The 24,075-nt window shown below is 50.4% G+C and overlaps 4 protein-coding genes across 4 annotated transcripts; all 4 read right to left on the bottom strand.

The window, feature by feature from the left end:
- Positions 1 to 2,526: 2,526 nt before the first annotated feature.
- LOC122821646 (ceramide synthase-like) lies at positions 2,527 to 6,194 on the bottom strand. The gene is made up of 5 exons (XM_044099752.1): positions 5,493 to 6,194; positions 4,425 to 4,508; positions 3,308 to 3,533; positions 2,735 to 2,830; positions 2,527 to 2,640 (listed from the first exon to the last, which is right to left on the bottom strand). Exons 1-5 carry the CDS (start codon positions 5,609 to 5,611, stop codon positions 2,527 to 2,529), a joined length of 639 nt encoding a protein of 212 aa, XP_043955687.1. The 5' UTR covers positions 5,612 to 6,194.
- Positions 6,195 to 7,115: 921 nt separating this feature from the next.
- Positions 7,116 to 13,985, bottom strand: nlk1 (nemo-like kinase, type 1). Its single transcript, XM_044099747.1, has 12 exons — positions 13,665 to 13,985; positions 11,798 to 12,226; positions 11,553 to 11,682; positions 11,418 to 11,473; positions 11,236 to 11,342; positions 10,964 to 11,049; positions 10,670 to 10,879; positions 10,333 to 10,434; positions 10,095 to 10,181; positions 9,828 to 10,026; positions 9,665 to 9,758; positions 7,116 to 8,660 (listed from the first exon to the last, which is right to left on the bottom strand). The coding sequence occupies exons 2-12, from the start codon at positions 12,103 to 12,105 to the stop codon at positions 8,612 to 8,614; spliced, it is 1,428 nt and encodes a 475-aa protein (XP_043955682.1). The 5' UTR covers positions 12,106 to 12,226; positions 13,665 to 13,985; the 3' UTR covers positions 7,116 to 8,611.
- A 133-nt stretch (positions 13,986 to 14,118) lies between these two features.
- Positions 14,119 to 20,447, bottom strand: LOC122821643 (myc-associated zinc finger protein). Its single transcript, XM_044099748.1, has 8 exons — positions 19,045 to 20,447; positions 18,151 to 18,301; positions 17,710 to 18,056; positions 17,372 to 17,628; positions 17,229 to 17,292; positions 16,966 to 17,137; positions 16,423 to 16,775; positions 14,119 to 15,348 (listed from the first exon to the last, which is right to left on the bottom strand). The coding sequence occupies exons 1-7, from the start codon at positions 19,075 to 19,077 to the stop codon at positions 16,456 to 16,458; spliced, it is 1,344 nt and encodes a 447-aa protein (XP_043955683.1). The 5' UTR covers positions 19,078 to 20,447; the 3' UTR covers positions 14,119 to 15,348; positions 16,423 to 16,455.
- Positions 20,448 to 20,579: 132 nt separating this feature from the next.
- Positions 20,580 to 23,378, bottom strand: cdipt (CDP-diacylglycerol--inositol 3-phosphatidyltransferase (phosphatidylinositol synthase)). The gene is made up of 6 exons (XM_044099753.1): positions 23,059 to 23,378; positions 22,241 to 22,375; positions 22,016 to 22,169; positions 21,862 to 21,943; positions 21,691 to 21,772; positions 20,580 to 21,422 (listed from the first exon to the last, which is right to left on the bottom strand). The coding sequence occupies exons 1-6, from the start codon at positions 23,099 to 23,101 to the stop codon at positions 21,289 to 21,291; spliced, it is 630 nt and encodes a 209-aa protein (XP_043955688.1). The 5' UTR covers positions 23,102 to 23,378; the 3' UTR covers positions 20,580 to 21,288.
- Between the last annotated feature and the right edge of the window lie 697 nt (positions 23,379 to 24,075).

The following is a 24,075-nucleotide window of genomic DNA, read 5'->3' as shown; positions in this document are numbered from 1 at the left end:
CATGAGGCTCCTTCTTCAGCCTCACAGCATCCGTCACCAAAGGGTTCAAAGTTCTCCTGGAGATGTGAGTTAAAGCTTCGTCTCACCGGGGACGTTCCCAGCAGACCCTCACGACACGTTTGGGCCTGCCAGGTCTGACCTGCATCCTCCCCTACCACCGGAGCCAACTCACCACACCAGGTAGTGGTCAGAACCGCACCTCTCTTCACCCAAGTGTCCAAGACATACAGCCACAGATCTGATGAAACGATGACAAAGTCGATTGTCAAACTGCAGCCCTTATTGTGGTAATGTGGCCTCCTTTTTCTTTTTTTGAGTTAATTTTATTTTTCTTAAATTTGCTGTTTTGGATTTCTAACATTAACCAGTCATCTTTTAGCTAACATTAGCTAATCACCTTGTAGCTAACATTAGCTAGTCATCTTTTAGCTAGCATTGTAGCTAAAAGACTTAGACTAGCTAAAGATGACTTTAGCTAGTCATCTTGTACCTAACATTAGCTAGTTATCCTTTAGCCAACATTAGCTACTCAACTTTTATCTAACATTAGCTAGTCATATTTTAGCTAACATTGTAGCTAAAAGGCTTAGACTAGCTAAAGATGACTTTACCTAGTTATCTTTTAGCTAGCATTAGCTAGTCATCTTTTTAGCTAACATTAGCTACTCATGTTTTATCTAACATTAACTAGTAATCTTTTAGCTAACATTAGCTAGTCATCTTTTAGCTAACATTACCAAGTTATCGTTTAGCTAACATGTTAATGTTAGCTAATGTTTTAGCTAACATTAGCTTGTCATCTTTTAGCTAACATTAGCTAGTCATCTTTTAGCTAACATTGTAGGTAAAAGGCTTAGACTTGCTAATGATGACTTTAGCTAGTCATCTTTTAGCCATCATTAGCTAGTCATCTTTTTAGCTAACATTAGCTACTCATGTTTTATCTAACATTAACTAGTAATCTTTTAGCTAACATTAGCTAGTCATCTTTTAGCTAACATTACCAAGTTATTGTTTAGCTAACATGTTAATGTTAGCTAATGTTTTAGCTAACATTAGCTTGTCATCTTTTAGCTAACATTAGCTAGTCATCTTTTAGCTAACATTGTAGGTAAAAGGCTTAGACTTGCTAATGATGACTTTAGCTAGTCATCTTTTAGCAAACATTACCTTGTCATCTTTTAGCCATCATTAGCTAGTCATCTTTTAGCTAACATTGTAGCTAAAGGGGTTAGACTAGCGAATGATGACTTTAGCTAGTTATCTTGTAGCTAAAATAAGCTAGTTATCTTGTAGCTAAAATTAGCTAGTCATCTTTTAGCTAATGTTAAGTAGTCATCTTTTAGCTGTCATTACCTAGTCATCTTTTAGCTAACATTGTATCTAAAAGGGTTAGACTTGCTAATGATGACTTTAGCTAGTCATCTTTTAGCAAACATTACCTTGTCATTATTTAGCCATCATTAGCTAGTCATGTGGTGACTCAGCAGATTTCGTATCCTATTGTTTGGCAGTTTATCTGGACAAAATATGTTTTGTAGCTATTTTGTTCCTATACTTTAAAATATTTTCGTTTAATTATGCTCTTTCTTATTAAACTTTGCTAAATAATTGTTGGTAGTGATACTATGTGGTATTGAAGCTGTAATAGAGGTGTAATATTAGGATATATTAATCATATCCCATCATTCCAGTGACACATTGTAGCTGCTATTGCTAACAGATGCTATGAAACGGATCAATACAAAAAAAGTCACAGTGATCTATTTTTATCTGTTTAATTTAATTCCAATAAAAACCTGTTTCCCTGTCTGATACTTCAGTCACTAAAACTATCCAATATATTTACCACTATCTGTAGTTTGTCAACATGACGGTAGCAGCTTTAGACGGGTAGCACGGACAGATGGACCTAGCTATCTGTCCGTGCTACAGTAGGACGATCTGACGAGGTAGCGCAGATAGTCAGAACAGCGGGTGCAGAAGGAAGAAACGGATCTTCAGGTGATTCAAATAGAAACATGTTGAGATTTTTTTCTAATGTTTGATTTCAAAATAAACCCCAGAAACTGAAATGGTTACATGAGTTGTTTATTTTTTATTTCATTTAGCAGCAAATTTGAAGTTTGAAGAAAAGATGAAAATGCGTCCCCCTGTCCCTCAGCGTCCCCCCATCGCCCCTCCATCGTCCCCCCATCGTCCCCCCCCAGAGCCTCCCCAGCGTCCCCCCATCACACGGCGTCCCCTCAGTGCTCCTCTGCAGATCAAGCTGAACCAGTAGAGCTGCAGGGGCCACAGCAGCGCGGCTCCCAGGTTGCACTGCCAGGGGGCCACCAGGGGGACCCAGTACAGTGGAATGGAGGCATACCTGCAGCAGCAGATAGGGGGCGCTGTGGTCAGCTTGAAAACAGATGATCTGAGGTAAATAGCATCAATGAAGTTCCTGACCTCCTGACCTGGACCATATCAGCTTCACCTGCCAGCAGGTCAACCCCAGGTCAGAGAGGTCAGGTGAGGTCAGGTGTGTTACCTGCTGTAGGAGTAGTACAGGTAGGGGAAGAGCAGAACTCTGCAGCAGAAGAAGATGAGCAGCATGGCGGCGCCGTTGATCCGATGCAGCAGCCAGTCCTGCTTCTGGAACTGATGGACACACCTGGTCAGGTACAAACACCTGGACCCGACTGGACTCTGAGCGGTTCTGTTGGGTCGGACCGGGTCCAGAACACGAGGTTACCTGGATCAGAACTTTCCCCAGACAGACAGACGGCGTGCTGAGCTCAGCCAGGAACAGAAGGCCCTGGAAGTAATCACCCCGCCCCCGGCGCCACACCTTGAGGGAGAGAGGTCAGGGGTCAGCGACCTCTGGACGGTTCCCTGACCCATCTGGACCAGGCGGTTTCGTCTCATCTTTATCAGGCTCTTCTCTCCAGATCCAGAACCCAGTTTCACAGTCAGTTAATGAGGCTGTGTAACAGACAGGTGGCGCCACCTGCAGGCTGGAGGCTTCATTACAGGCTGCAACAGAACTTCCCTGGCCTGGTAAGAATCGGCAGAACCAGCTTGACATTGGTCAAACTGAATTGATTTTTAGGTTTAATCTGGTTTCAGATCTGGATTAGAACTGGTTTAACAAACGGTTCACTCAGACTTTTGGATCAGAACCCTTTGGTTCTGACCTAATATTGGACTGGGCCAGAATAGAAAAAGAACCACAGATGAAGAAGATGTGATGTCAGACATTCTCCAGTTTTTTCATCAAACTGGTTCCAGTTTCTTCCTGAACTGGATCCAGCGTTGCCATAGTTACCAGAGAAGCGGGGCAGCAGAAGGCCACCATAAAGACGTGATGCAGAACCATCAGAACCTCCCGGCGCAGGAATCCCAACACGGCGGCGCGCACCGAGCTGCCGTCAGGCCCCGCCTTCTGGTGACCTTTGACCCGCAGCCTGAACCAGTAGCACAGGAACATGGCCAGGAGGTCGTAGCAGAAATAGGGCGTGGCGAACAGGATGTAGGCGTCGGCCAGCCAGTGTCTGAAGAGGGGAAGCAGAACAGGTCAAAGATGGCCACTGGGTCATCAGAACCAACAGAACCGGGTCATTCTGGACTCCCAGAAACACCCATAACCAGCAGCAGGTTCTGCTAACCCGGTCGTTTCTGGTTCTGTTCAGTTGAATGTCTGAAAAATAATCAGTAATTATGAAAACAATAATTTAATCTGAAAATCCCAGATTAAATCTCAATAATGGAAAATCCTATTGATCTTACAATAATAACAACAATAAGTAATCCTAATAATAATAATAACAATAATTAATAATAAATAATGCTAATAATAAAACATGGAAAAGTTTCTGTTTCGTGTGTTTTATGGTGAAAGCCTTCAGAGGTTTGGGTTGAACCTTCTTTAGAGTTTTTTTTGTGTATTTTTATGTTTTGGATTTTATTTACCAGCACTGATGTGAACAAGGTTAGGGTGACTAATGTTTTAATATAACTGTTCACATCAGTATAACAATATTATTGTTGTTATTAGTAATAATAATAATAATGATATGAATCCCTCTGCACTGCTGCAGGTGAGCCTCGCCATCCCAGACTTCCTTTCTGCTCTTGCTGTGATTTGGTAACCAAATGGGAGTCGGACCTGTGCTGAACTTTGACTGGGAAATCAGGAAACCAGTAACCTCCGTCCTCGCCACCGTTTCCCAGCATGCTCAGCAAGGATCAGCCAGCGACTGAAATAACCTGCAGCTCGACTCCATAATGCCAAATCAGTAATTAGATTACAGGCTGACAGGAATTCTGCTGCAGCGTTTCTTTTGTCCTCCTGTGATGATGTCATCAGATCACCTGATGACATCATCACAGGAGGACAAATTAATCTTTTCACACTGGACGAAAAGTCAGCAGGATGTCCTCACCTGTCCTTCAGGACGTCCCTGCAGGACGAGACGATGGTCCATCCGGCCGAGGACGCCATGACGGCCTGGAGAGACGACACCAGACTGGAGGACAGGGAGCACTGGTCAGACTGGGACATGAATGTTGTCCTCTGGACCCTGAGGGTCCCTGACTGTCGGTTGCCATGGTAACTGCCTGGGACCATCTACTAGACATTAATGGCTGCTATGTCGTTGCCATGGTTACACCAACGTTTTATTTCCGGTTCGCTTCCAGGAAGAGGAGGGGCAGCAGAAAACGAGAGAACGGAAACCGGACCAGAACCAGAACCATTAGTGAATGAAGGAACAAATAAAACAGAACAATCAGGAACTGAGACAAACAATCAATCTGGACCGGGCCGGACCCAATCTGGACCGGACCCGGAGGCTGCGTGCTCTTACATGCTACAGATAGAGGAGCAGTTTCACTTCATCTGCAGATCTACTGCTCGGTTCTGAAGCTCAGCTGGGAGTTCTGGTTCTGATCCAGGGACAGACTAGTTTGGATCAGAGGAAACATCTGAATAAATAAACTAAGAGAAATGGACGGAGGTCAATGCAAAGTCCTCAGTTTGTATAGCAGGGATGTGTGTGTGTCTGTGTGTGTCTCTGTGTGTGTGTGTGTGTGTGTGTGTGTGTCTGCGTGTGTGTGTATCTCAGTGTGTGTGTGTGTCTATGTGTGTGTGTGTGTGTCTCTCTGTGTGTGTGTCTCAGTGTGTGTGTGTGTGTGTGTGTGTGTGTGTGTGTGTCTCTGTGTGTGTGTATCTCAGTGTGTGTCTGTGTGTGTGTGTCTGTGTGTGTGTGTGTGTGTGTGTGTGTGTGTGTGTGTGTGTCTCTGTGTGTGTGTGTGTGTGTTCTCTCTGTGTGTGTGTGTGTCTCTGTGTGTGTGTGTGTGTGTGTGTGTGTGTGTGTCTCTGTGTGTGTGTGTGTATCTCAGTGTGTGTGTGTGTGTGTGTCTCTCTGTGTGTGTGTGTGTGTGTCTATGTGTGTGTGTGTGTGTCTCTCTGTGTGTGTGTCTCAGTGTGTGTGTGTGTGTCTGTGTGTCACCGTGCTGAGATCACCACGGCGTCCGCCTCACTCCATCCCATGAGCCGCTCCAGGATTTGCTTTGATCCCAGGAAGATTCCCGGGAAGAAAACAGAACCGGCTGCCAGCAGAACCAGCATGCTGACCGGTCCGGACCGGACCGGGGCGAGAGAGTCGGAGAGAGAGAGAGACACAGAGAGTGTGTGTGTGTCAGCAGCTCAGAGAGGATCAGAGGGGCGGAGCTTCCTGCAGCCACCTGGGGAGGAGGAGAGGTGATAGGGGAGGAGCTAATCCCCGGTCCTGGACTGGATCTGAACCAAATCAGGACCGGTTCTAAAATGTATCTGGACCGGTTCTGGACTGGATCAGGAGCAGTTATGTCTTCAGAGATTATCTGTTTCTGTCCCTCAGCTTCAGCCCAGAACCAGAATCAGACCCAGGATGCTGAAGCTCTGCCCCCTGAATGTCAGCCAGCCAATCAGAGCTCAGTTTGTAGTCGCGTAACTCCATCAGGTTTAATCTCTGGTTGGGATTAATAAATGTTCCTGAATTTTAATCTGGATCCGGTGAGAATCCAGATTTCATGCAGAGCTTTAATGTGATCAGTTACTTCTGTTAAAATCCTGAGCAGATTTATTTTTCACAGCCATGATTGTGTTGTCATGGCGACCACAGTCTGTAACATTCAGTAAATCAGGAGAAACGATTTATTGAACCACTTTAAAAATGGCTTTTAATGAAGTTTTAAACAAACTTCTCAGTAAGAAGACATTTCTGTTTTCCAAAATCATTTGATGTAATATTCTGATCTTTAATGTGTTTTTATTTAGAAGCAGAAAATCAACATGAAGAGAAATAAAGATATTAAAGCTTCAGTTATCTATGTTTCACTTGATGAGTTAAAGAAATAAATTTACTTTTCAATAGGAGCTTCACTGAACAGTTCTTTATACTTTAGCTTTGAGTCATTTTATCATGACGAGCTGCTCGGTAGTTAAACTACAGAAACGTCCTGGCAGGAAGAACTAGCAGCTTTTAACTGCCTGTCAGAGTGAGACCTCTTGTTTCTACACAAGCTCTGTTTTAAAGGGGCGGTGTCATGGAAAACCAGCTGTAAGCTTCCCATCATGTTACTCCTCATCAAACCCTGGGCCAGACTGGAACCAGAACCAGACAGGAACCGGATAGGAGTCGGGCCGGAACCGGAGTGTTGAGAAATCACTTAATCTCCATGGCAACAGGATTTAGATTCACATCCATCCGTCCTTGGAGAAACTTTCTGGAGAGATGAATCTGACTGAATGGATTCTGTCAACAATCCAGTCAAGGCTGCCGTTCTAACTGGGTCACTTTTTCCTTCCACTTAACTTTCTATGACTACTGTTGGCTTTCAGCAGCGACCTGCTGTGTCTCCTGGCCGCCTGTCTCTGGCCTTCAGTCGTCTCCATGGCGACATCTAAAGCCAAACTGGAGGTCCGGGGGTCAAAGTTCGACCTTAAAGTTTAACTTCATATTGAAACGTTTGGGTCGTTTGTTGCTCCTCTGAGGGAACCTTCACATTTACTACAGGAAGAAGGCAGCAGCTGCATCCGACCCGGACCCCAACCGGACCCGGGAGAACAGACGACACGGCAGAACCAGCAGAACCGTTCGGTCCAGTGTCCATTTCTTTATTCACCATCACTAGTTTGACTCTAAATTCAAGTATCTGTTAGAACAGAACCAGAACCAAAACAGAACTTTGAGCTAAAACAGACAGAAACATCGGATCCATATTCAGAATAATAAACATCGAGTTCTAAAGGTTCTAGAACAGAAAATGGGTTCTAGAGGTTCTGACCAACGCAGAGGAACCAGATTACAACCAGAACCTCCGGCTCTGTTCTGGGTCCAAACGGGCCCAACTGGGTCCACCAGAACCGGTCCAGTCAGTAAACCCAGGTAATGGATTTTTCCTCCAGAATCTGGAGAGTGCAGGAAAGAACCGGAACCAGAACCAGAACCAAAGGAATCACACAAAACCTCTTCTGGGAGAGGCTGAATGAAGCGGTACTGGTACTGTTGGGCCGGTTCTGTTGGACCTCACAGGGAATAAACACACATGCACATTTACAGGAGGTTCTGGCGCTGCTGCAGCCGGGCCCTCGGGTCAGCAGCAGGTTCCGACATTCTGGACGCGACCCGGTTTGGCGGTTCTGACCCGGACCGTCTGCAAAGTCATTCTGCTGGAAACCAGAACCGGTACCGGTCCGAACAGCAACCCAGTTTTCCGGTTCTGGTTCTGATGACTTGTCAGAACCACAGCCAGTCCAAATTAAATCAGGTCCGGCCCGGATCTCTGGTACCGTTAGGAGAACCAGAAGTTTTCTCATGATTTCTTTCATTTTGGTTCTTTTGGGTCGTGATTTTATTTTGAAATAATATCGGAACCGAACCTGAACCAGATGGTCCAAATGGTCCAGCTGTGGACGGGAGGTTCTGTTGGGTCACTGGAGGAACCGGCAGCGGGTCGGGTTCTGAGACCCAGTCCAGATGGGCGCCGGGGTGCTGCGTTTCGGATCAGAACCAGAACCAAGCCACCAGCATTTTCTCTGATAAGTCCTGCTCCCAGAACCGGGTCAGAACCGGGTCAGAAATGGAGGAGGAGGTAAAACTGGAGGGATGTTACAAAATTATCCAGAGTTCTGGCCCCGGTCCAAAAGTTCTTCAGAACTCTGAGGTAACTGGGTCCAGTCGGTACCGGTCCGAGGTTAACTTGGGTTAGATGAAAGGTTCTGGTCTCTGAGGGAATCCAGTCGTTTTTTTCCCCCGGGTCACAACCGGACCAGAACCGGCGTGGTTAGACCTGCTACATCTGGTGAGGTTGCTCTACTGTCGCCATGGCAACGCCACAAACGACAACACAGTGAGAGATGAGGAGCGTTAGAGGCGGGCGGGTTCTGACCCGGTTCTGACCCGTCCCAGTGCTCCAGCAGCAGCTTGGCTCCGGGGGCGTCCAGGTGGATCCGGCAGAACCAGAACAAATCAACATGAGGTCGGTCCGTTTGGGTCGGGGGGTAGAGAGAGAGAGACAGAGAGAGAGAGAGAGAGAGCTAACTCGCCCGCCGGCTGATGATGATGATGATGGAGATCCGGAGCCTTCATCTCTCCTCCTTCCTGGAGACCTTGGAGGAATGCCACGCCGTGGACCTGAGGACCGATGACATCACATGACCCAACAGCAAGTAGAGCAATGACATCACATGACCCGGACCCGGATCCGGGTCAGTTACTGACCCATTGCACTACGTCTCTGAGTCGCTGGAGGAGCCTGATGGACTGAACAGAGCTGTTCCTGCCCGGTTCTCCTGGACTCACCTGCTTGGGCTCGCAGACGGCAGGATGTACAGCGGCTCGCTCCGAAAACCGACCAGAACCTCGAGTCGATCCGACTTCGCCTGAATTCACACCACCTGGTTCGTGTCTCTGTCAGCGTTTCCCTTTACACCGGAGCAGCAATAAAAACGTATAGAAGATGCTAACCTGCTAGGCTACATGATGGTGGAGCACCGTCTCCATGGTTACTGAGTCGCCGACTTTCTCCATGTTGGTTATAAAGTTTATGAAAATTAATTTTTGTACCTTGTATAGCGCTGCCCGTCACTAACAGCTAGTCAGTGAGACATTTGGTCCGTCTGAGCAGCCGAGCACGCGGCGCCCTGCGGCCATTTTTAAAGTGACATCACCTAACTCAGTGGTTCCCAAAGATTTTCTGGGCCCCCAATAGATTACAATAAAATCCCCCCCCCCCACCCCCCCAAAAAAAAAATCAACTGGTCACACATGGTTCAACCTTAAACTTTTACACACTGAAGTTTATTTCACACTTCAGGTTGCAACAAAACTACAAACCATCTTTACAGTCAAACTCTTTTGGTAACAGTTTTTTTTCTCCATTCATCCATACAGCTTCCAGCCCCCCCTGTAATGGCATTGTGCCCTCCTAGGGGGCGCGCCCCACACTTTGGGAACCACTGACCTAACTTGAAGCGACATGAGGCGACCGGCAGCGGATTGATGGGTTTGACGGCCGTCGTGGCGGAGTGGGAGGAGTCCTGAAGAGTGTGACGTCACGTGCAAAGGGTCCAGATCCAGAACTCCCCCCACCCAGATGACACCGGGCGCTGGTTGCCATGGAGACCCCGACCCCTCACCTGATGAAGGTCTTGAAGGCGGCGCTCTGGGGGTTGATGCAGAGCGGGACCCGCTTGCCCTGCTGGTGCTCGGTGATGAAGCGATGGATCAGTTCTGGAAGGACAGACGGCAGCGTCAGGTCCGGTTCGGGAGGTTCCCGGACCAGGCCCGGTTCCGACCCACCTTTGCCCTGCCACACGGACAGCAGGCTGTTCTCGTAGCTGTGGCTGAAGGGGCGCTCGGCCGCCGGCTCAAAGTCGCGCGTGTAGACGCGGCCGCCGGCCACCGAGTAGCAGCAGCGGCACATGCAGGTGTGGTAGCGCAGCCGGCCTTCGTCCAGGTACGGGTGGGACAGCGCGTCACCGCCGGAGATCCGCTTGGCCTGCACACAGAACCCGGCTGAGACCCGGAACCAGACCCTGAACAACAACCGGAACCAGAACCACTCACCGGGTCAAACACCAGCATGCGGCACAGCAGGTGAACGGCCTCGTGGGTAGCGCCGTCCGACAGCATGTAGAGCACCGACAGCGACGGCTGCAGAACCAGAAACAGAACCCGTTACTGATCAGAACCAAACAGAACCTGGAAACGTCTGATCAGCTGCTGCTCAGCTGGCTGCGAGGAAGCATCACGTGCCCCAACACGGCCAACACCGGAACCCCCCGGTTCTGGCAGAACCTCCTACCGGCTTGTGAGGTCCCCTCAGGATGTGGGCTCGGGCCCCTTCGCAGGCCGACGCCAGGGCGGACAGCGGCGGCGTTCCCAGCAGGTCCGTGATCAGGTCCAACTGCAGAGAAGAACAATCAGTAGAACCGGTTCTGGTTCTGGATCCAGATTCATTCAAAACATCCGACCAGCAGCAGAACAACAAATGGTTTCAGCCTGAGAAAATACCATAAACCTCCAATCAGCACCAACCCGGAACCATTGGACCCAGAAGCTCCAGAACCTCTGCTGTCGTTTCCTCTAGTTCCTCCAGTACCGGTGGCGGTTCCGGTACCAGCTCTGCCGATCCGGCTCACCTGCTGGATGGGGCTCTGCGCCTGGAACAGGATGCGGCGGCCCAGCAGCTCGGCGAAGATGCAGCCGACCGACCAGACGTCGATGGCCGACCCGTAGTGCCGGCAGCCCATCAGAACCTCCGGGGCCCGGTAGTACTGGGTCACCACCTCCTGGGTCATGTGGCGCGACGGGTCAGGCTCTTCCACGCGGGCCAGGCCGAAGTCACAGATCTGAGGAGAGAGGAGGGCTCAGTGTCCTAGATAAAGCCCGCCTCCTCTGTATCTAAGCTCCGCCCCTCCAGGTGAGCGGCTCACCTTGAGCAGGCAGTTGCTGTTGACCAGCAGGTTCCCAGGCTTGATGTCTCGGTGGAGGATCCCAGCAGAGTGGAGGTACTTCAGACCTGGAGAGGACGAGGAGCCGTTAGCCGGGTCGACCCGGGTCGCTCAAGGAGAAGCAGACCAACGGAAGAAATAACAACTGAACCCGAGTCCAGGAACACATCCAAAACCGGTCCAGATCCTTGAACCAATCAGATTCTGGACAGGTTCCGTAGGTGTTGGTGGAACCGGCCCGGTTCTGGACTGACCTCGGAGGATCTGGTAGAGGAAGACCTTGATGTGGTCGGTGGTGAGCGGCTGCGGCGACACGATGACCTTGTGAAGGTCGCTCTGCATCAGCTCTGTGATGACGTAGCTGCCGGGCCGTTAAGGACGCTAACCGAACCCGATCAGAGAGGACTAAAGTGGGTCAGAACCACCTGAAGGATACATCTCCTCAAAGCAGTCGATCTGCGGAGGCTGCAGGATGTCCAGAGCCGACAGAACCTGCAGAACCAGAGCAGAACCAGAGTCAGAACCTCAGGGAGTGGCAGTCTGAGCGCGCTCAGAAGCGGTGGCGCCGTACGTTGTCGTGTTTGAAGAAGCAGAGCATCCGCAGCTCCCTGAAGACCCGCTTACACGACACCAGGTTCTGGAAGACGTTCGGCATCTTCTTCAGCGCCACCTTCCGGCCGTCACGGGGGTCTGTCACCGACCTGGGGTCAAAGGTCAGGATTGGTGGAGGAGTGGGGGGAAGCTTCCTGTTACACTACAACCAATCAGTGCATCAGACCCGGTTCTGCCCGGATCAGAACCAGACCCGATTCTTACCAGACGACCCCGAAGGCTCCATATCCGATGGGCCGGTCCGGTTCCATCTCGGCCGGGCTCGGTACCTCACTGGCTGGGTTGCTGTAGGGCTGTGGTACCGCCGCCCCACCGCCGGCGCCGCCCCCCAGCGCCGTCGGATGGCGCGGGGTTCCAGCCGGGGCGCTGGGTCCAGTCAGGCCCGGCGCAGCGCCAAGGCCGGCCGACGGCCCGCCGCAGGACGAGCCCACGCAGAAAAACTTGTGGCCCAGGTCCGAACCCGGGAACAGGTCGCCGCAGACGGTTTGGCGGCCAGCGCCGTGGAACGCCATCCCCACCCGACCCACTATAAGTCCAGGCAGTGAGAGCGGTGCCGGTACCAGGCTGCTGCTGCTGCTGGTCCCGCTCAGGCTCAGAACCAGCACCGCGCGCTCAACATGGTCCTACCGGGTTCTGGAAGAGACAAAAATTGGGAGTCAGACTTGGACCTCATCAGAACCAAGACCTGCAGCCAGAACCAGAATCTTTTCTAGCAGAAACAGTTCCGAACCAAAGCTGACACTTTAATCTGTCAGTACCGGGTCACAGAACCAGAACCTCCAAGGAGTCAAGCTTTATTTAAATAAAACTTTTCAAAATAAAACCCACAAAGTTTTAAATAAACAATACGTTTTACAGGTGCAGAACCGGACCGGGTCATTCATCAGAACTTCTGTCTGGTTCTGTAGAGTTCAAAGAAGAGCAGCATCAGGTCCTTTTGGACCCGGATTTCCATGGTAACTTCGATAATATTGTTTATCGGCCGTTACGAATAGCCGCCTGCCTGTTACCGGGCAGATTAACTCCTCCAGAGACCACGTGACCTTAACTGTCACTTTATCGCCTTAATAGGAGAAAAGATTGAACATTTTATGGAAGCGATTCTGGATCAAAACTCTTTCTGGTTTCCTTATAGTTAAATAAACTTTGAATATTTTTTCTAGATAGACTATCTGGACAGTTAAACCTGCAATCTTCTCTCTGAAAAACTGCTATTTTCCTAATTTTCTAACATTATCATCGTTTATGGTCCGGAGGATCATACAAATTTCCAGTTTTGGTGATTTCATGAACCGAGATCAGCGTTAACGTTTCAGATCCATCACTCTGCGCTCGTCTGAGCGGGTCTGGATCATAGAAACTCTCTGGAATGAGCGCAGGGTCCGAGTCCAGACCTGAGCAGCCGATCTAAGATTCTAAACCGTCAACCTCGATCTGACCCAATATCAACAGGAATAACGACCAGAATCGACCAGTACCGGTCCAGGACCAAACAGTCCCTGCGCTGAACCACTGGATCCTGATCCAGAACCTTAAGATTTTGATCCTGAACCACTACCGGTCCAGAACCGACCCATTAACAGTCCGACAACATCATCACATCCGAACCAAAACCTTTAGATGCTGATTCAGAACAACTACCGGTCCAGAACCTATAGAATCTGATCCAGAATCTCTGTAGCGAGACCCAGATTCAATCAGACACCAACTTCAGCTCCGGCTGTCAGCAGGAGGGATTTAGTTCCTGATCCAGCCCAGTGACCAGAGGGTTCCAGTCACCTTTGTTCGATCTAAGATGCTGGTTAACTCGGTTAAACTAGTTGGTACCGACAAAGAGAACAAATAAGAAGTCAATTGAAACATGCAGTGTCTCTGTCCATCCACCAGGAAGCGGATTTATCTGGAAAAATGTCATTCCAGGCTGTTTTTCCCTTGAAATGCTGGTTAGCTCCGGAGCTAACCAGCTGTTCGGGGGGACTAGTTAACCCATCCGCGGCTGTGACCCACATAACCATCCGCGGTGACCTACTTCGTTTTAAGCGGACTAGAACCGTGAATAAAAGCCACAGACCTGGCGGAAGAGAGCGGCTGATGACATAGCAGTTAATCCGACCTTTGGGGCTAAAAAGCGGCGCTAGAGGCTCCGGTTCCCCCGGAGCTAACTGCAGCTAACCCCGCTGCTAACTGTCCATCATGGCGGCTCCTACAAAGCCATGGAAGAGACTGAGGTTCTCCCAGGAGGAAGGCTCGTCCAGGTGGGGCGCAGGGTTCCCCGTTAACCAGCCGGAGATCGGGATGTTTCCCAGCTTCAGCTACAACTAGCTGGTTAGCTGCTAGGAGGAAGAGGAGGAGGAAGAGGAGGTGGAGCCGATGGGGGAGGGGCGGCGCTTCATCTGCGCTGTAAACAACAGGGGCAGGTGGGGGTACGGGGGAGGCCATTTCGAGTCTTTTAATAACAAATGGACCGGGTGCTGGTTCTGTTCACCTCTGTACCGAATCATACCGAAGTGCTTCGGTCTGGCAGCATTCTGGAAGCCACAATGATAGAGGTCTGTTTGGGTTCTGTGGGTCAGAACCGGGTCATTTCGTCCCTCCTAATCCCTCAATATTTTCCTTTAACACATGTAAACAAACCTTTATTGTCAAAAAATAATAAAACCTCACAAATAATAATATTTTCCATGGAAGCGTTTAACTGCCAGAGCTGATAAATGAATTCAATTAAAATTATAATCCAGTTTCAATCTCATTTGAAAAAAATCTGACAGTAAGGAGATTTTTTCTTATTACGGGTTTATTGTGTCAACTAAACATTTTATATGTCATAATAACTAGATTGATATTTAATTATGGGAAGTTTTAGGTTTTGTTATGAGATTTATAATTTGACATGAAGAGATTTTTAATGCAATAACTAGTTTTATATTTTCTCATGACTTTTTGTTTTATAGCCAAATATAAAACTTTTTACATATAAATCTCATCTTAGTTTTAGATTAAATAGGCTAATTCTAAAATTTAGGTAAAAAACAAGATTCTTTTTGGTCTCAAAGAGTTTTATAATCTCATGAAAATTAAAATATTTTACTGATTTAAAGGAGAACAGCAGCAGCTCCTGCAGTTAAAGGCTTCCATAAAACTAAACTGGATGCTGTTTCTAAACATTTTCTATTCTGGTTCTGATCCAGCCGCCTGCAGAGGTCCAGTCCAATCACACAGCGGGTTAAATAGGCGATGTGGATCCAGCTGGTTCTGTCCGCAGCGTTGCACTGACTGCAGGTTAATCCAGTGATAATAATCAGTTACAATCAATCAATGAATCAATGAACACGACCACAGAAGAAGAGTCAGCACAGAACATGGCAGAAAGTCACTGAAGGTCAAAGATCGCCGCGCGTCCCGCTTCTGGAGAATTTACACCAAACCAGAGGTTCCGAGGCCCGGCCCGGCAGAACCTTGCTTCTGAGCTTCTCCTGCTCCAACAAAGGCAAACTGGCAGTTCTGAATAGAAGTCCGGTCCATTTCATCGGAACCAAACACTGATAGATGGAGCATAAATGGGTTAAAACAGCAGAACCAGCAAAGGTTCTGGAGATGGCAGCTGACTGGTTACCATGGAGATGAGAATAAAAATACACTTCCATAGCCAACAGAGGTTCTGCACCTGGACCAGGTTCTGATCCGGGTTCAGTCTGTGAGAGTCTCAGAGCCGAGTCAGTAGCAGAAAGGTTCTACTGGTCCAGGCCCGGAAAAACCTGGAAAGGAAAAACAGGAAGCTGTCAGGAACACGGAGCCATGTTGGATCCTGATTGTGGTTCTGATCGGAGAGAACCAATCAATCAATCAACCAATCAATCAAATTTTATTTGTGTAGCACATTTCAGCAGCAAGGCATTTCAAAGAGCTTTACATCATGGAAACACAAAGTTCTGTGGTGGGGCGGGGGGTTAGCGCGCCCCGCGTTGGAGGCCTCAGTCCTCGACGGGACGTCGCGGGTTCGATTCCCAGCAACCTTTCCCCCATGTCTCCCCCCTCAACCTCCTTCCTGTCTGCCGCAAAAAATACGAGCCACTAGCACCGCAAAAACTCTTCGAAGGAAAAAATAAGGGAAAAAAAAGAAAAACAAAGTCCTGGAGCATAGAATCAACAATCAAACATGACATTAGTCGAGTTCCATCGTTAAATTGATTATTGATTACGTTTCAATAAAACTAACCAGCCGGTTTTAGTCTGGATTTAAAGGATCTCAGTGTTTCTGCTGTTTTATAGTTTTCAAGAAAACAGAAAACAGTTTTTCAGATTTGTGGCGCATAGAAGCTGAAAGCTGCTTCTTCTCGTTTGGTTCTGGTTCTGGATGCAGAGCAGAACCAGAACCAGAACCTGAGAGTCCGACCCAACTCTCCAGTCGATTCAGTAATACGATTGACACCGACGTCCAACAGAACCAGAACCTGCACTGTGGTTCTCCCACAGTCTGTATTTATATGGATGTCATTGAACACTTTGACTAGGCCAGTCTCTGTGCTGTGGTAACCATGGAAACCAGACTGGAAGGAGTCAAAACAGTTGGTTCAGTTAGGAAGCTGTTTAACCATTTGAAAAATGCTGATGACTGTTAGGTTGGAGAACCAGAACCCAAACGGTTCTTCTGCAGAGAAACCGGAACCAAACGGTGGAGGTTCAGGGATTGAATAGTTTGTCCTGCGTAGTTGGACTGAGCGTGTGCAACTCACCTGGAATCATTGTCTTTGAAACCAACACAAGAGAACCAGAAGGTTGACCTGACCCCCAAAACCCCATGACCCCTTCACGACCTCCCCTGACCTCACCTGGCAGCACTGTTGGCCCCGGCCCCCGCCGTGCTAACTGTGGGGCTGGGGTCCGATGCCGGAGCAGTCGGTGACCAGCAGCCCCACTGGCAGCGGGCTGGCCACGGTGACGGCGGCGCCGGTGGTGCCGACGGGCTCGGTGCTGGTCTGGTCGGGGGCCGGGTCGCCCTGCTGGGCGTGGGTGCCCATGTGACCCTGGAGCTGCGTGGCCGTCTTACACTGGACCCCGCAGAGCTGGCAGAGCAGCACGCCGCCGGCCCCGCCGAAGGCCCCCCGCGCCCCGCCGCTCTCCTTCCACTCCTGGCCGTGATGCTTCTGAGCGTGGACCCGCAGGTAGGTGAGGGTGGTGAAACCTGCAACGAACCGGACCTTCAGAACTCTGCACAACTTTCAACAAATCCAGAAAAGACGAGGATCTGGAGCTGTCCCGACGCCAGAACCAATCAGAAAAGGTCAAGGTGGGTCTACTTTCTGAAGCAGATTGATACACGCCTGGTTACCGAGGGATGCATGCATGAGCGTGCACGTGAAGCTGCATCTTACTGCGGTTGCAGAGGTGGCAGGAGTGGTGCTGCGACTGGTTGTGGACCCTCATGTGGTCAGTGATGTACGCCGCCGACAGCAGCTTCCCGCAGATGTGGCACGGCACCTTCTCCTCGTGGCGGATCAGGTGCGCACGGAGGCGGTCCCGCGTGGCGAACGCTGACGTGCAGGTCTGCAGAAAACACGTTAGAGATGGTGGCTGGTACCGTTCGTCGGGTTAGTCGTGTTCTAGACCATCTCAGGGAAACCCTCGGCAGACCTACTGTGCATTTGAAGGGCCTCTCGGTGGAGTGGACCTGTCGGACGTGGCTGTTGAGGTGATCCGGTCTGAGACAGACGGACAGGGAAGTGATTAACGGTAGGATGGCTGCCGGTTGGGTTCTGGGTTCTGGAGAGGAGGTCCTACCTGGAGAAGGCCTTGGAGCAGTGCGGACAGATGTAGGGCTTCTCCACACCGCCCTGGTGCGAGCGGACGTGGTAGCTCATGCGGTCCTTCCTCTTGAAGCGCTGCTGGCAGACGGGGCAGGAGTACGGCTTCTCGTCCGAGTGGGACAGCCGGTGCCGGTTCAGGTGGTACACGTCCCGGAAGGCCTTCCCGCACGCCTCACAGGCATGGTTCTTCCTCACCTGGTTGGGGTTCGGCACCGGGCTGGGACTGGGATTCTATGCGGACGGAACAAAGGAAGCCCAACTACTCAGGAAGTTCAGAACCGGCATTCAGACCTTCGAAACCAGCTGACCCACCTGCTCCATGGAGCCCACTACAACAATGGCCGCCTGGATGGACTGAGGGGCAGCGGCCATGGTGACGGTTGCCGGGGCGATGGAGACGGAGAGCGGCTGGGCGTCCGGGGCGCCGGCCGGGGGCAGCGGCTGGGGCGGCAGGGTGAGCTGGAGCAGGGACAGAGGGATGGTGGTCTTCTCCAGCCGGCCCGCCTTGGCGCCGTCCTCCTTGTCCCGCGCCGCGCGGTCCTTCATCTTGACGCCCGTGTGGACAGACTGGTGGCGCCGCAGGTTGTAGCTGTTCTTGAACTCCTTGTTGCAGGTGGAGCAGACGTGGGCCGGCCGGGTCGGCTTGGGCAGCGACTTGACTGACAGGCGGGACGGTTAAACAGACACGGGTCAGGTTCTGAGCTCCAGAACCAGACCCACAGGAAGGTCTGGTCCAGATCTGTTTCTGCTCACCTGGCAGCGGCTCCTCGCTCAGGGCGGCTGTGTCAACGGTGGACGGGGGCGTCACAATGTGTTCTGCCGGGGGACTCTGGGCCGACCCGGTCAGGTCCGGTAGCAGCTCAGCCTGAAGCGCCGCATCGGGTTGGGTCTGGGTCGGCGTCGTCTGTAAGAACGTCTGGATTAATCTGTAGTTCTGTTTCCCAGAATCCTCTGCATCAGGTTAACCAATCACGTTGCTCCAGAGGTGACACGATCTACTTGGACGGAGTCAGACTCTTATTTTGAAGAGTACTTTCAGACCGTTTTCAGTCTGAAAGTTATCCCCGGCCCCAGTAGCCCTTAGTAGTAGCTGGTTGCTATGGTGATTCCCTCCTTTTCAATCAGTTATTTCTGACTCGGCAGCAGTAGAACCTCCTGCTGGGTTTCCATGGTTCTGGTTCTGCTGCAGGTTCAACAGAACCTCCAGGTCCATTTTGTCCGGAGTTAATCAGAGGTGAGCGAGAGTGGCGTGTCTTCCTCCTCTCTGATTGGACAGAAACCAGGAAGTCCTCCAGTAGTCATAAAGACTTGCGACTGGATGGACAAACTGGCTAAACCCAGAAGGTTCTGGATGTTCCAACCGGTCAGAACCATCACCACTCTGACCTGAATGTACTGGGGAAAATCCTCAAAGTGAAACTGGGGTGCTGTAAAAATGGACCAGAACTGGGTCGGGGAAGGAGCAGCTTCCTGTGACCCTGTTAGACTCTGGCTGATGGTTCTGATGGACTGGACAACTGAGCTATGGACATCCGAACAGGACCAAGTTCATCAGAAGCAGAACCTGGTGGACCTCTGAAGCGCACCTGCAGCTCCCCCCTGACACCTCTATGACCCCTGACCCCCTACAACCGGATCAACACCTACCTGGAAGAGGAAGTTGCTCCAGGAAGTGTCCATGCTGAGGGCCCAGAGAGGGGAGGGAGGAGGAGGGCCCGGAACCCAGGGAGAAATGTTCTGGTACCGATTATGGGGCCTGGTGGCTCCTGCTCACTGACAGCTCAGAGAGTCCAACAGGGTTCGGTTCTGCGGTCCGCTAAGGCCCAGTGATGGTTGGTGCATTTTAATACAAACAGCTGCAGGCTGGAGCCACCGGGCAGTTGGACCGGCTCGGTTCTGTTCTGCAGACCTTTTCAGGTCAGTTTTATTCGGATCTCCAGGAAGGCCTCCGCTGCAGGAGCCAAGCCTCGGTGCTTCCTGCAGCGCCTCCCCCGCTCAGCGGCGCCCCGGCCCGGCTCAGTCCGTGGCTCCGCCTCGGCGTCTGGAGGAGGTGTTTCTGTTTTTTTCTCGCTCCCTCCTCCCTCCTCTTTGATCTCCTCTTCTCCCCCCTCTGTCGGCGCTTTAAAGGGAAAGGGTTGGGCTCGTGCTCCCTCCGCGCGGACCCCGTCTCGTGCCGTGGGTCTCCTCCGACAGAAAGACCCAGCCACTAATCCGTCCTCAGCGCCGAACCGAACCTCTCCGCAGCGCTCGGTCAGGATCAGAGACGGGCCGGCCGGTCCGGACGGGCTGGCCGAACTCCGGGCTGCAATGGAGTCCGGTTCGAGGCTTTATCCCTCGAGCATCTTAAGGTAACATTCGCGCAGGTGCAACAGCTGGACGGAGCGTGACGTGGGCGCCTGGTCGAGCGGCTCGCCGAACTCCATAGAGAAAAAACCCAATTGTGGGTTCTGGTTCTGTTTGGGCCATAGAGCGTTCTTCAGGTCCGTCCGGAACCAGCCGGATTCTTTTACTGAGCAGCTTTTTGATCTGTGTTCGCGTAGTTTCAGGTTTTCAGGAAAACTACAAATAAAAAAATAAAAGAAGAAATATAAATCACTTCCTGTTTTCCTCCGAGCGCGAGACAAATATAGCCGGTTCCGGTCAGCACTCAGCAAGGGCGACCCGGTTCCGGTGATCCATAACTTCTGGCGGGCGGTTCGGTGGGTCCAGAGGCTGAGTGATGAGCTGCTGATGGCCGACCGGGTCATGGCTGGTTCTGGAGCCCTGGTCTCCATGGCAACGATCTGGCAGCATCCGGTTGCTAGGCGCAGCGTCCAGCGGTCTGTTTTGGACCGGTTCTGTTGGGAGGCGCTGATGCTTGTAGTCAGACTGGGTCAGAACCACCTGGGCCAGGTCCTACAGAACCGCTGTGCAGAACCGAGGCAGGACAGGTTCTGGACCTGCTGGGTTCTGGTTCTGATCCAGTAGAATCTTCAAGGAACAGGGTCGAGAGTTCTGCTGGTTCTGGACGGGTGAGTGGTTCTAATCCCAGGTCCATTTCATGTTGAGATTCTAAATACTTTTATTCAGAGGAAAATTATGTCGGGACGGTTCTGGTTCTGATCGCTTTTATTTTCTGTTTCACTGAAACCAGAACCAGGATTCAGACAAAGTTCTGAATAATGAAAAGAACCGGGTCAGGACCAGCTGCAGAAAAACTTTATTCTCATTTCACATCAAATAAAACAGATTCCCAGAATTCCTATGAAAACACAAAGTGCATCAAAGACAACATGACCCGGTCCAATAGAACCAGAACCCACCTCCAGAACCTCTTTCTGGAGAAACGGTGAGTTTCCAGATTTTATTGGAACTTCTCAATAATAATAATAATAATAAATTACATCATAATAAAAGCTCCAGAACCGGGCCCAGTTCCACGCGTCCGGAACCGGGCCGGGTTCTGGACACCAAATACTGAACATTTTATCACATTAAAGAAATCGGAGCAGTAAGCCGACCAGAACCAGAACGGGGCCCGGTTTGACCCGGATGAGTTCAGGAGGAATAAAGTTCTGCCGGGTTCTGTTGATTCTGCTGAGGTTCTGTGGGCCCAAAGCCCGGCGGTTCAGGACTCTGCAGAACCTTCAGAACAATTGAGGCCCGGTTCGACAGGTCCACCAGAACCAGAGAACCTGGTCTGGATGTGCTGGACACATGATCAGAGCCGGAGCGGAACCGGATCAGAACCGGACCAGTCCAAGGATTAAGGGATGTTTTGTCTCTAATCTGTAATATTTGGTTGCTAAGCAACCCGGAAAGATGGAATATTTGTGATTTTGTGAAATTTGGTCATGAATGAGGCATTTGCATCGGGCCGGACCAGAACCGGTACCGAGTTTGTCGGGCCACTCAGAGCCTCTTGGCGCGCTCGGCGGCGTCCAGGGCGGCCATGTTCTGGGAGGCGGTGACCAGGTGGAGGACGCTGATGGCTGCCTTCAGGAGGGAGACGGCGCCGCAGAGCGCGAGGAGGGGGCGGAGCCAACCTGCAGAGAGAGGGGGGGGGGGGGCTGATTAGCAGCAGGATTAAAGTGGGTCTGTCTGGTTCTGAGTCTGACCCAGAACCGCTGCAGCAGGAAGTGGACCACTTTAACTTTAGCTCCGCTGGAGGAAAAACTCCAAAGGAAGAAAACGTTCAGATGTTACGGAGGGATTACAGAACCCAGATCAATAATCAGATCAATAATCAGATCAATAATCCGGTGAGGACACATAGGGACACTCGGAGGTGGCGGTGTCATGCTGCGGGCCTACCTGCCGGGTTCTGGATGTGATGCAGAATGTAGAGCAAGCAGAAGAAGAGTTCGTTCCCAGCGCACATCACGAACAGAACCGGCTGAAACAGAACCAGAATCGTCTGAAACTGACTGTAGCCTTGAGTCATGAGAACCGCAGTGGTCCGGTCCGGTCCGGCCTGGTTCTGACCTTGGAGGTGTAGTAGAGCCGCAGGATCGGGTTCCCAGAGAGGTCGATGGTTTTGTGGCTCCCTGAGCCTTTCACCGTGGAGCTGAGGAGGAAGGAGACCGCAGTCAGCAGAACCAGCACCGGGTCGGTTCCGGTCCGGCGGCAGCAGACTCACCTGTGCAGGTGCAGCCAGTGGCTGGCGATGTCCAGGCTCATGCTGAGCTGGAACAGGAAGGCGTAGGCGGGGTAGAGCAGCGCCAGGTTGACCAGCAGACACATGGTGGCGCAGCGGTCCGTCAGCATGTCCATCATGGCGCCAAACTTGGTGGCTGGAAGCAAACCAGTCAGAGGTCAGAGGTCACCGAAGGAATGCGGGCGGGTTGCTGGAGGCGGCGCGTACCCTGGTCCAGCGCCCGCGCGGCGTGGCCGTCGAAGGCGTCCAGCAGCGCGCTCAGCAGGTAGCAGAAGACGGCCGGCCACGGACTGCTGGGCATCAGGTAGAAGGACAGCAGCGCCAGAAACACACGGGCGTAACCTGCCTCAAACAGAACCAGAACCTCTCTGACCCGCTGCTGCACCAGAACATCTGGACTGGTTCTGATCAGACAAAGTCTGAAGCCCTAACTAGGTTCACTTACAGCTGTCATAAGTGCAAGCCACACTTTTCAGCTTTTTATTAACAAAAGAAATGCTCAGATCCATAAGTCATGTTTCTTCCTCTTCGGTTCTGATCCACTTAGCTTCTTTCACATAAAATCCAATGGAAGAATAAACATGGTTAGAATGGAGAACATGTGAATCGGTTGGACCGGTTTGATCAGAACCAGCAGGTATTTGGGTCAGGTGGTACACGCTGGTGTTGGTGATTCGGGAAGGGACCATGTTGCACAGATTGTTATTGATCCGAGTAAGCAGATCAATAACTTATTAAAACTCGGATTTCGTCACAGTTTAAAGACACTTCCGGGACTTCATATTTAAAACGCATAAGATCTCCAAATGTTATTTCAGCGAATTAAAACAGAATAAAAATAAGTCCGATTATTTTTAGTGACTCTTTGGGTTCTTTAAGCTTCGACTCCAGACGTCATTATAGCAACAGAACCGAGTCAGAACCACAGATTCTATAAATTTGTCATTTTTTCAATTGAGTCTGGTCTGAACGGTGCCGCCATGATGGATAATGCTAAGCTAAATTGATGGAGGAAAAAAACTCACCGATTAAATTCGGAACAAAGAGGAAAATATTTTCCTGGGTCATCGTGGAGTTCGGTCCCGGATCCTGATCCGAACCTTCAGCGTGTCTGGGTCGGTTCCGCGATGAGACCTCTGCTGTTGACAGTTCGGCTAGAAGGACGGAAGCTGGTACATCCGGTACGTGCTTTCAGAATAAAGGTCGCTCTGTGGGCGGTTCTGATCCAGGGACGGATTCTAAGGAAACCGAACCTTGAGTTTCCTGAAGACTTTAATCCACGGGCGTGTTCCGGTTCAGTCTCTGGTGGCGGGAACTTTCTCCTCTGCAGATCCAAACCAAGCAGGATCCAGAGGACCGACTGTACACACCACTGCTTTAAAGACAAACGTTCATTTTCTGAGGATTAAAATCAAATTTAAAAAATTTGTTTTACAAAAATAAACGAAATAATGAACTTTTATTTTGAGCACTGTGTTCTGCTTTATATTAATGTGTTCATAATATCAGGAGGAAAGTTGATTCATTTTCACAAGCATGATGCAGAAAAGATGGCCGCCATAGTTTTGGTTCTAAAAATGTTAAGGTCAGAGGTCAGACCAGATCATGATAATAACTAGAGCACAAACCATTGATTATATATTGTAACCCAGATTCTATGAGATTTGGCTTCATCCATTAAGGCTATTGCTAGTGGGTTAACGGCGAAGCTGGATGTAGTCTAAATCTCACTGGGTCCATCCAGACCACCACCATCAAGCATCTGCTGCATAACAAAGACAGTCTCAGTCTAGAGTCCCGGCCTCCAGTACAGCAAGACCAGAGAGGAGATACGATAAACAGACCTGCTGCTGCGAACAGGAACAACGAAGGTTATGAACTGTAACAGCAGAACGATGAAGAGAGCGGGTAACTTATTACACAGCACTATGGACAACCATGTTGTTCTGCAATAAACACAGAACTTCCTGGAAAAAATAACACAATGATGCGGTACTAAACATCAGCCAACTCATAAATGATGATGCAGCAGAAAAGGCCAC

Source organism: Gambusia affinis, linkage group LG19 (assembly GCF_019740435.1).
Source record: "Gambusia affinis linkage group LG19, SWU_Gaff_1.0, whole genome shotgun sequence".
Lineage (NCBI taxonomy): Eukaryota > Metazoa > Chordata > Actinopteri > Cyprinodontiformes > Poeciliidae > Gambusia > Gambusia affinis.
The sequence above is the reverse complement of the archived record's forward strand: the minus strand, read 5'-3'. Positions and strand labels throughout refer to the sequence as shown.

Excerpts from the sequence above, each read along its gene's own strand:
- nlk1 (XM_044099747.1), bottom strand. The coding sequence starts at position 12,105 with ATGGCGTTCCACGGCGCTGGCCGCCAAACCGTCTGCGGCGACCTGTTC. Across the intron at positions 11,343-11,417 it reads ATCGACTGCTTTGAGGAGAT|CTACGTCATCACAGAGCTGA; the intron begins GTATCCTTCAGG and ends ACGGCCCGGCAG. Across the intron at positions 10,027-10,094 it reads GCATGCTGGTGTTTGACCCG|GCCAAGCGGATCTCCGGCGG; the intron begins GTGAGTGGTTCT and ends TTCTGTGTGCAG.
- cdipt (XM_044099753.1), bottom strand. The coding sequence starts at position 23,101 with ATGACCCAGGAAAATATTTTCCTCTTTGTTCCGAATTTAATCG. Across the intron at positions 22,376-23,058 it reads CTTTGTTCCGAATTTAATCG|GTTACGCCCGTGTGTTTCTG; the intron begins GTGAGTTTTTTT and ends TGTTTGAGGCAG. Across the intron at positions 21,423-21,690 it reads TCACATCCAGAACCCGGCAG|GTTGGCTCCGCCCCCTCCTC; the intron begins GTAGGCCCGCAG and ends CTCTCTCTGCAG.
- LOC122821646 (XM_044099752.1), bottom strand. The coding sequence starts at position 5,611 with ATGCTGGTTCTGCTGGCAGCCGGTTCTGTTTTCTTCCCGGGAATCTTC. Across the intron at positions 3,534-4,424 it reads AGGGACGTCCTGAAGGACAG|ACACTGGCTGGCCGACGCCT; the intron begins GTGAGGACATCC and ends TCCCCTCTTCAG. Across the intron at positions 2,831-3,307 it reads TCTGCTGCCCCGCTTCTCTG|GTGTGGCGCCGGGGGCGGGG; the intron begins GTAACTATGGCA and ends CTCTCCCTCAAG.
- LOC122821643 (XM_044099748.1), bottom strand. The coding sequence starts at position 19,077 with ATGGACACTTCCTGGAGCAACTTCCTCTTCCAG. Across the intron at positions 17,629-17,709 it reads TAGTGGGCTCCATGGAGCAG|AATCCCAGTCCCAGCCCGGT; the intron begins GTGGGTCAGCTG and ends CCGTCCGCATAG. Across the intron at positions 16,776-16,965 it reads CTGCCACCTCTGCAACCGCA|GTTTCACCACCCTCACCTAC; the intron begins GTAAGATGCAGC and ends GGTTCGTTGCAG.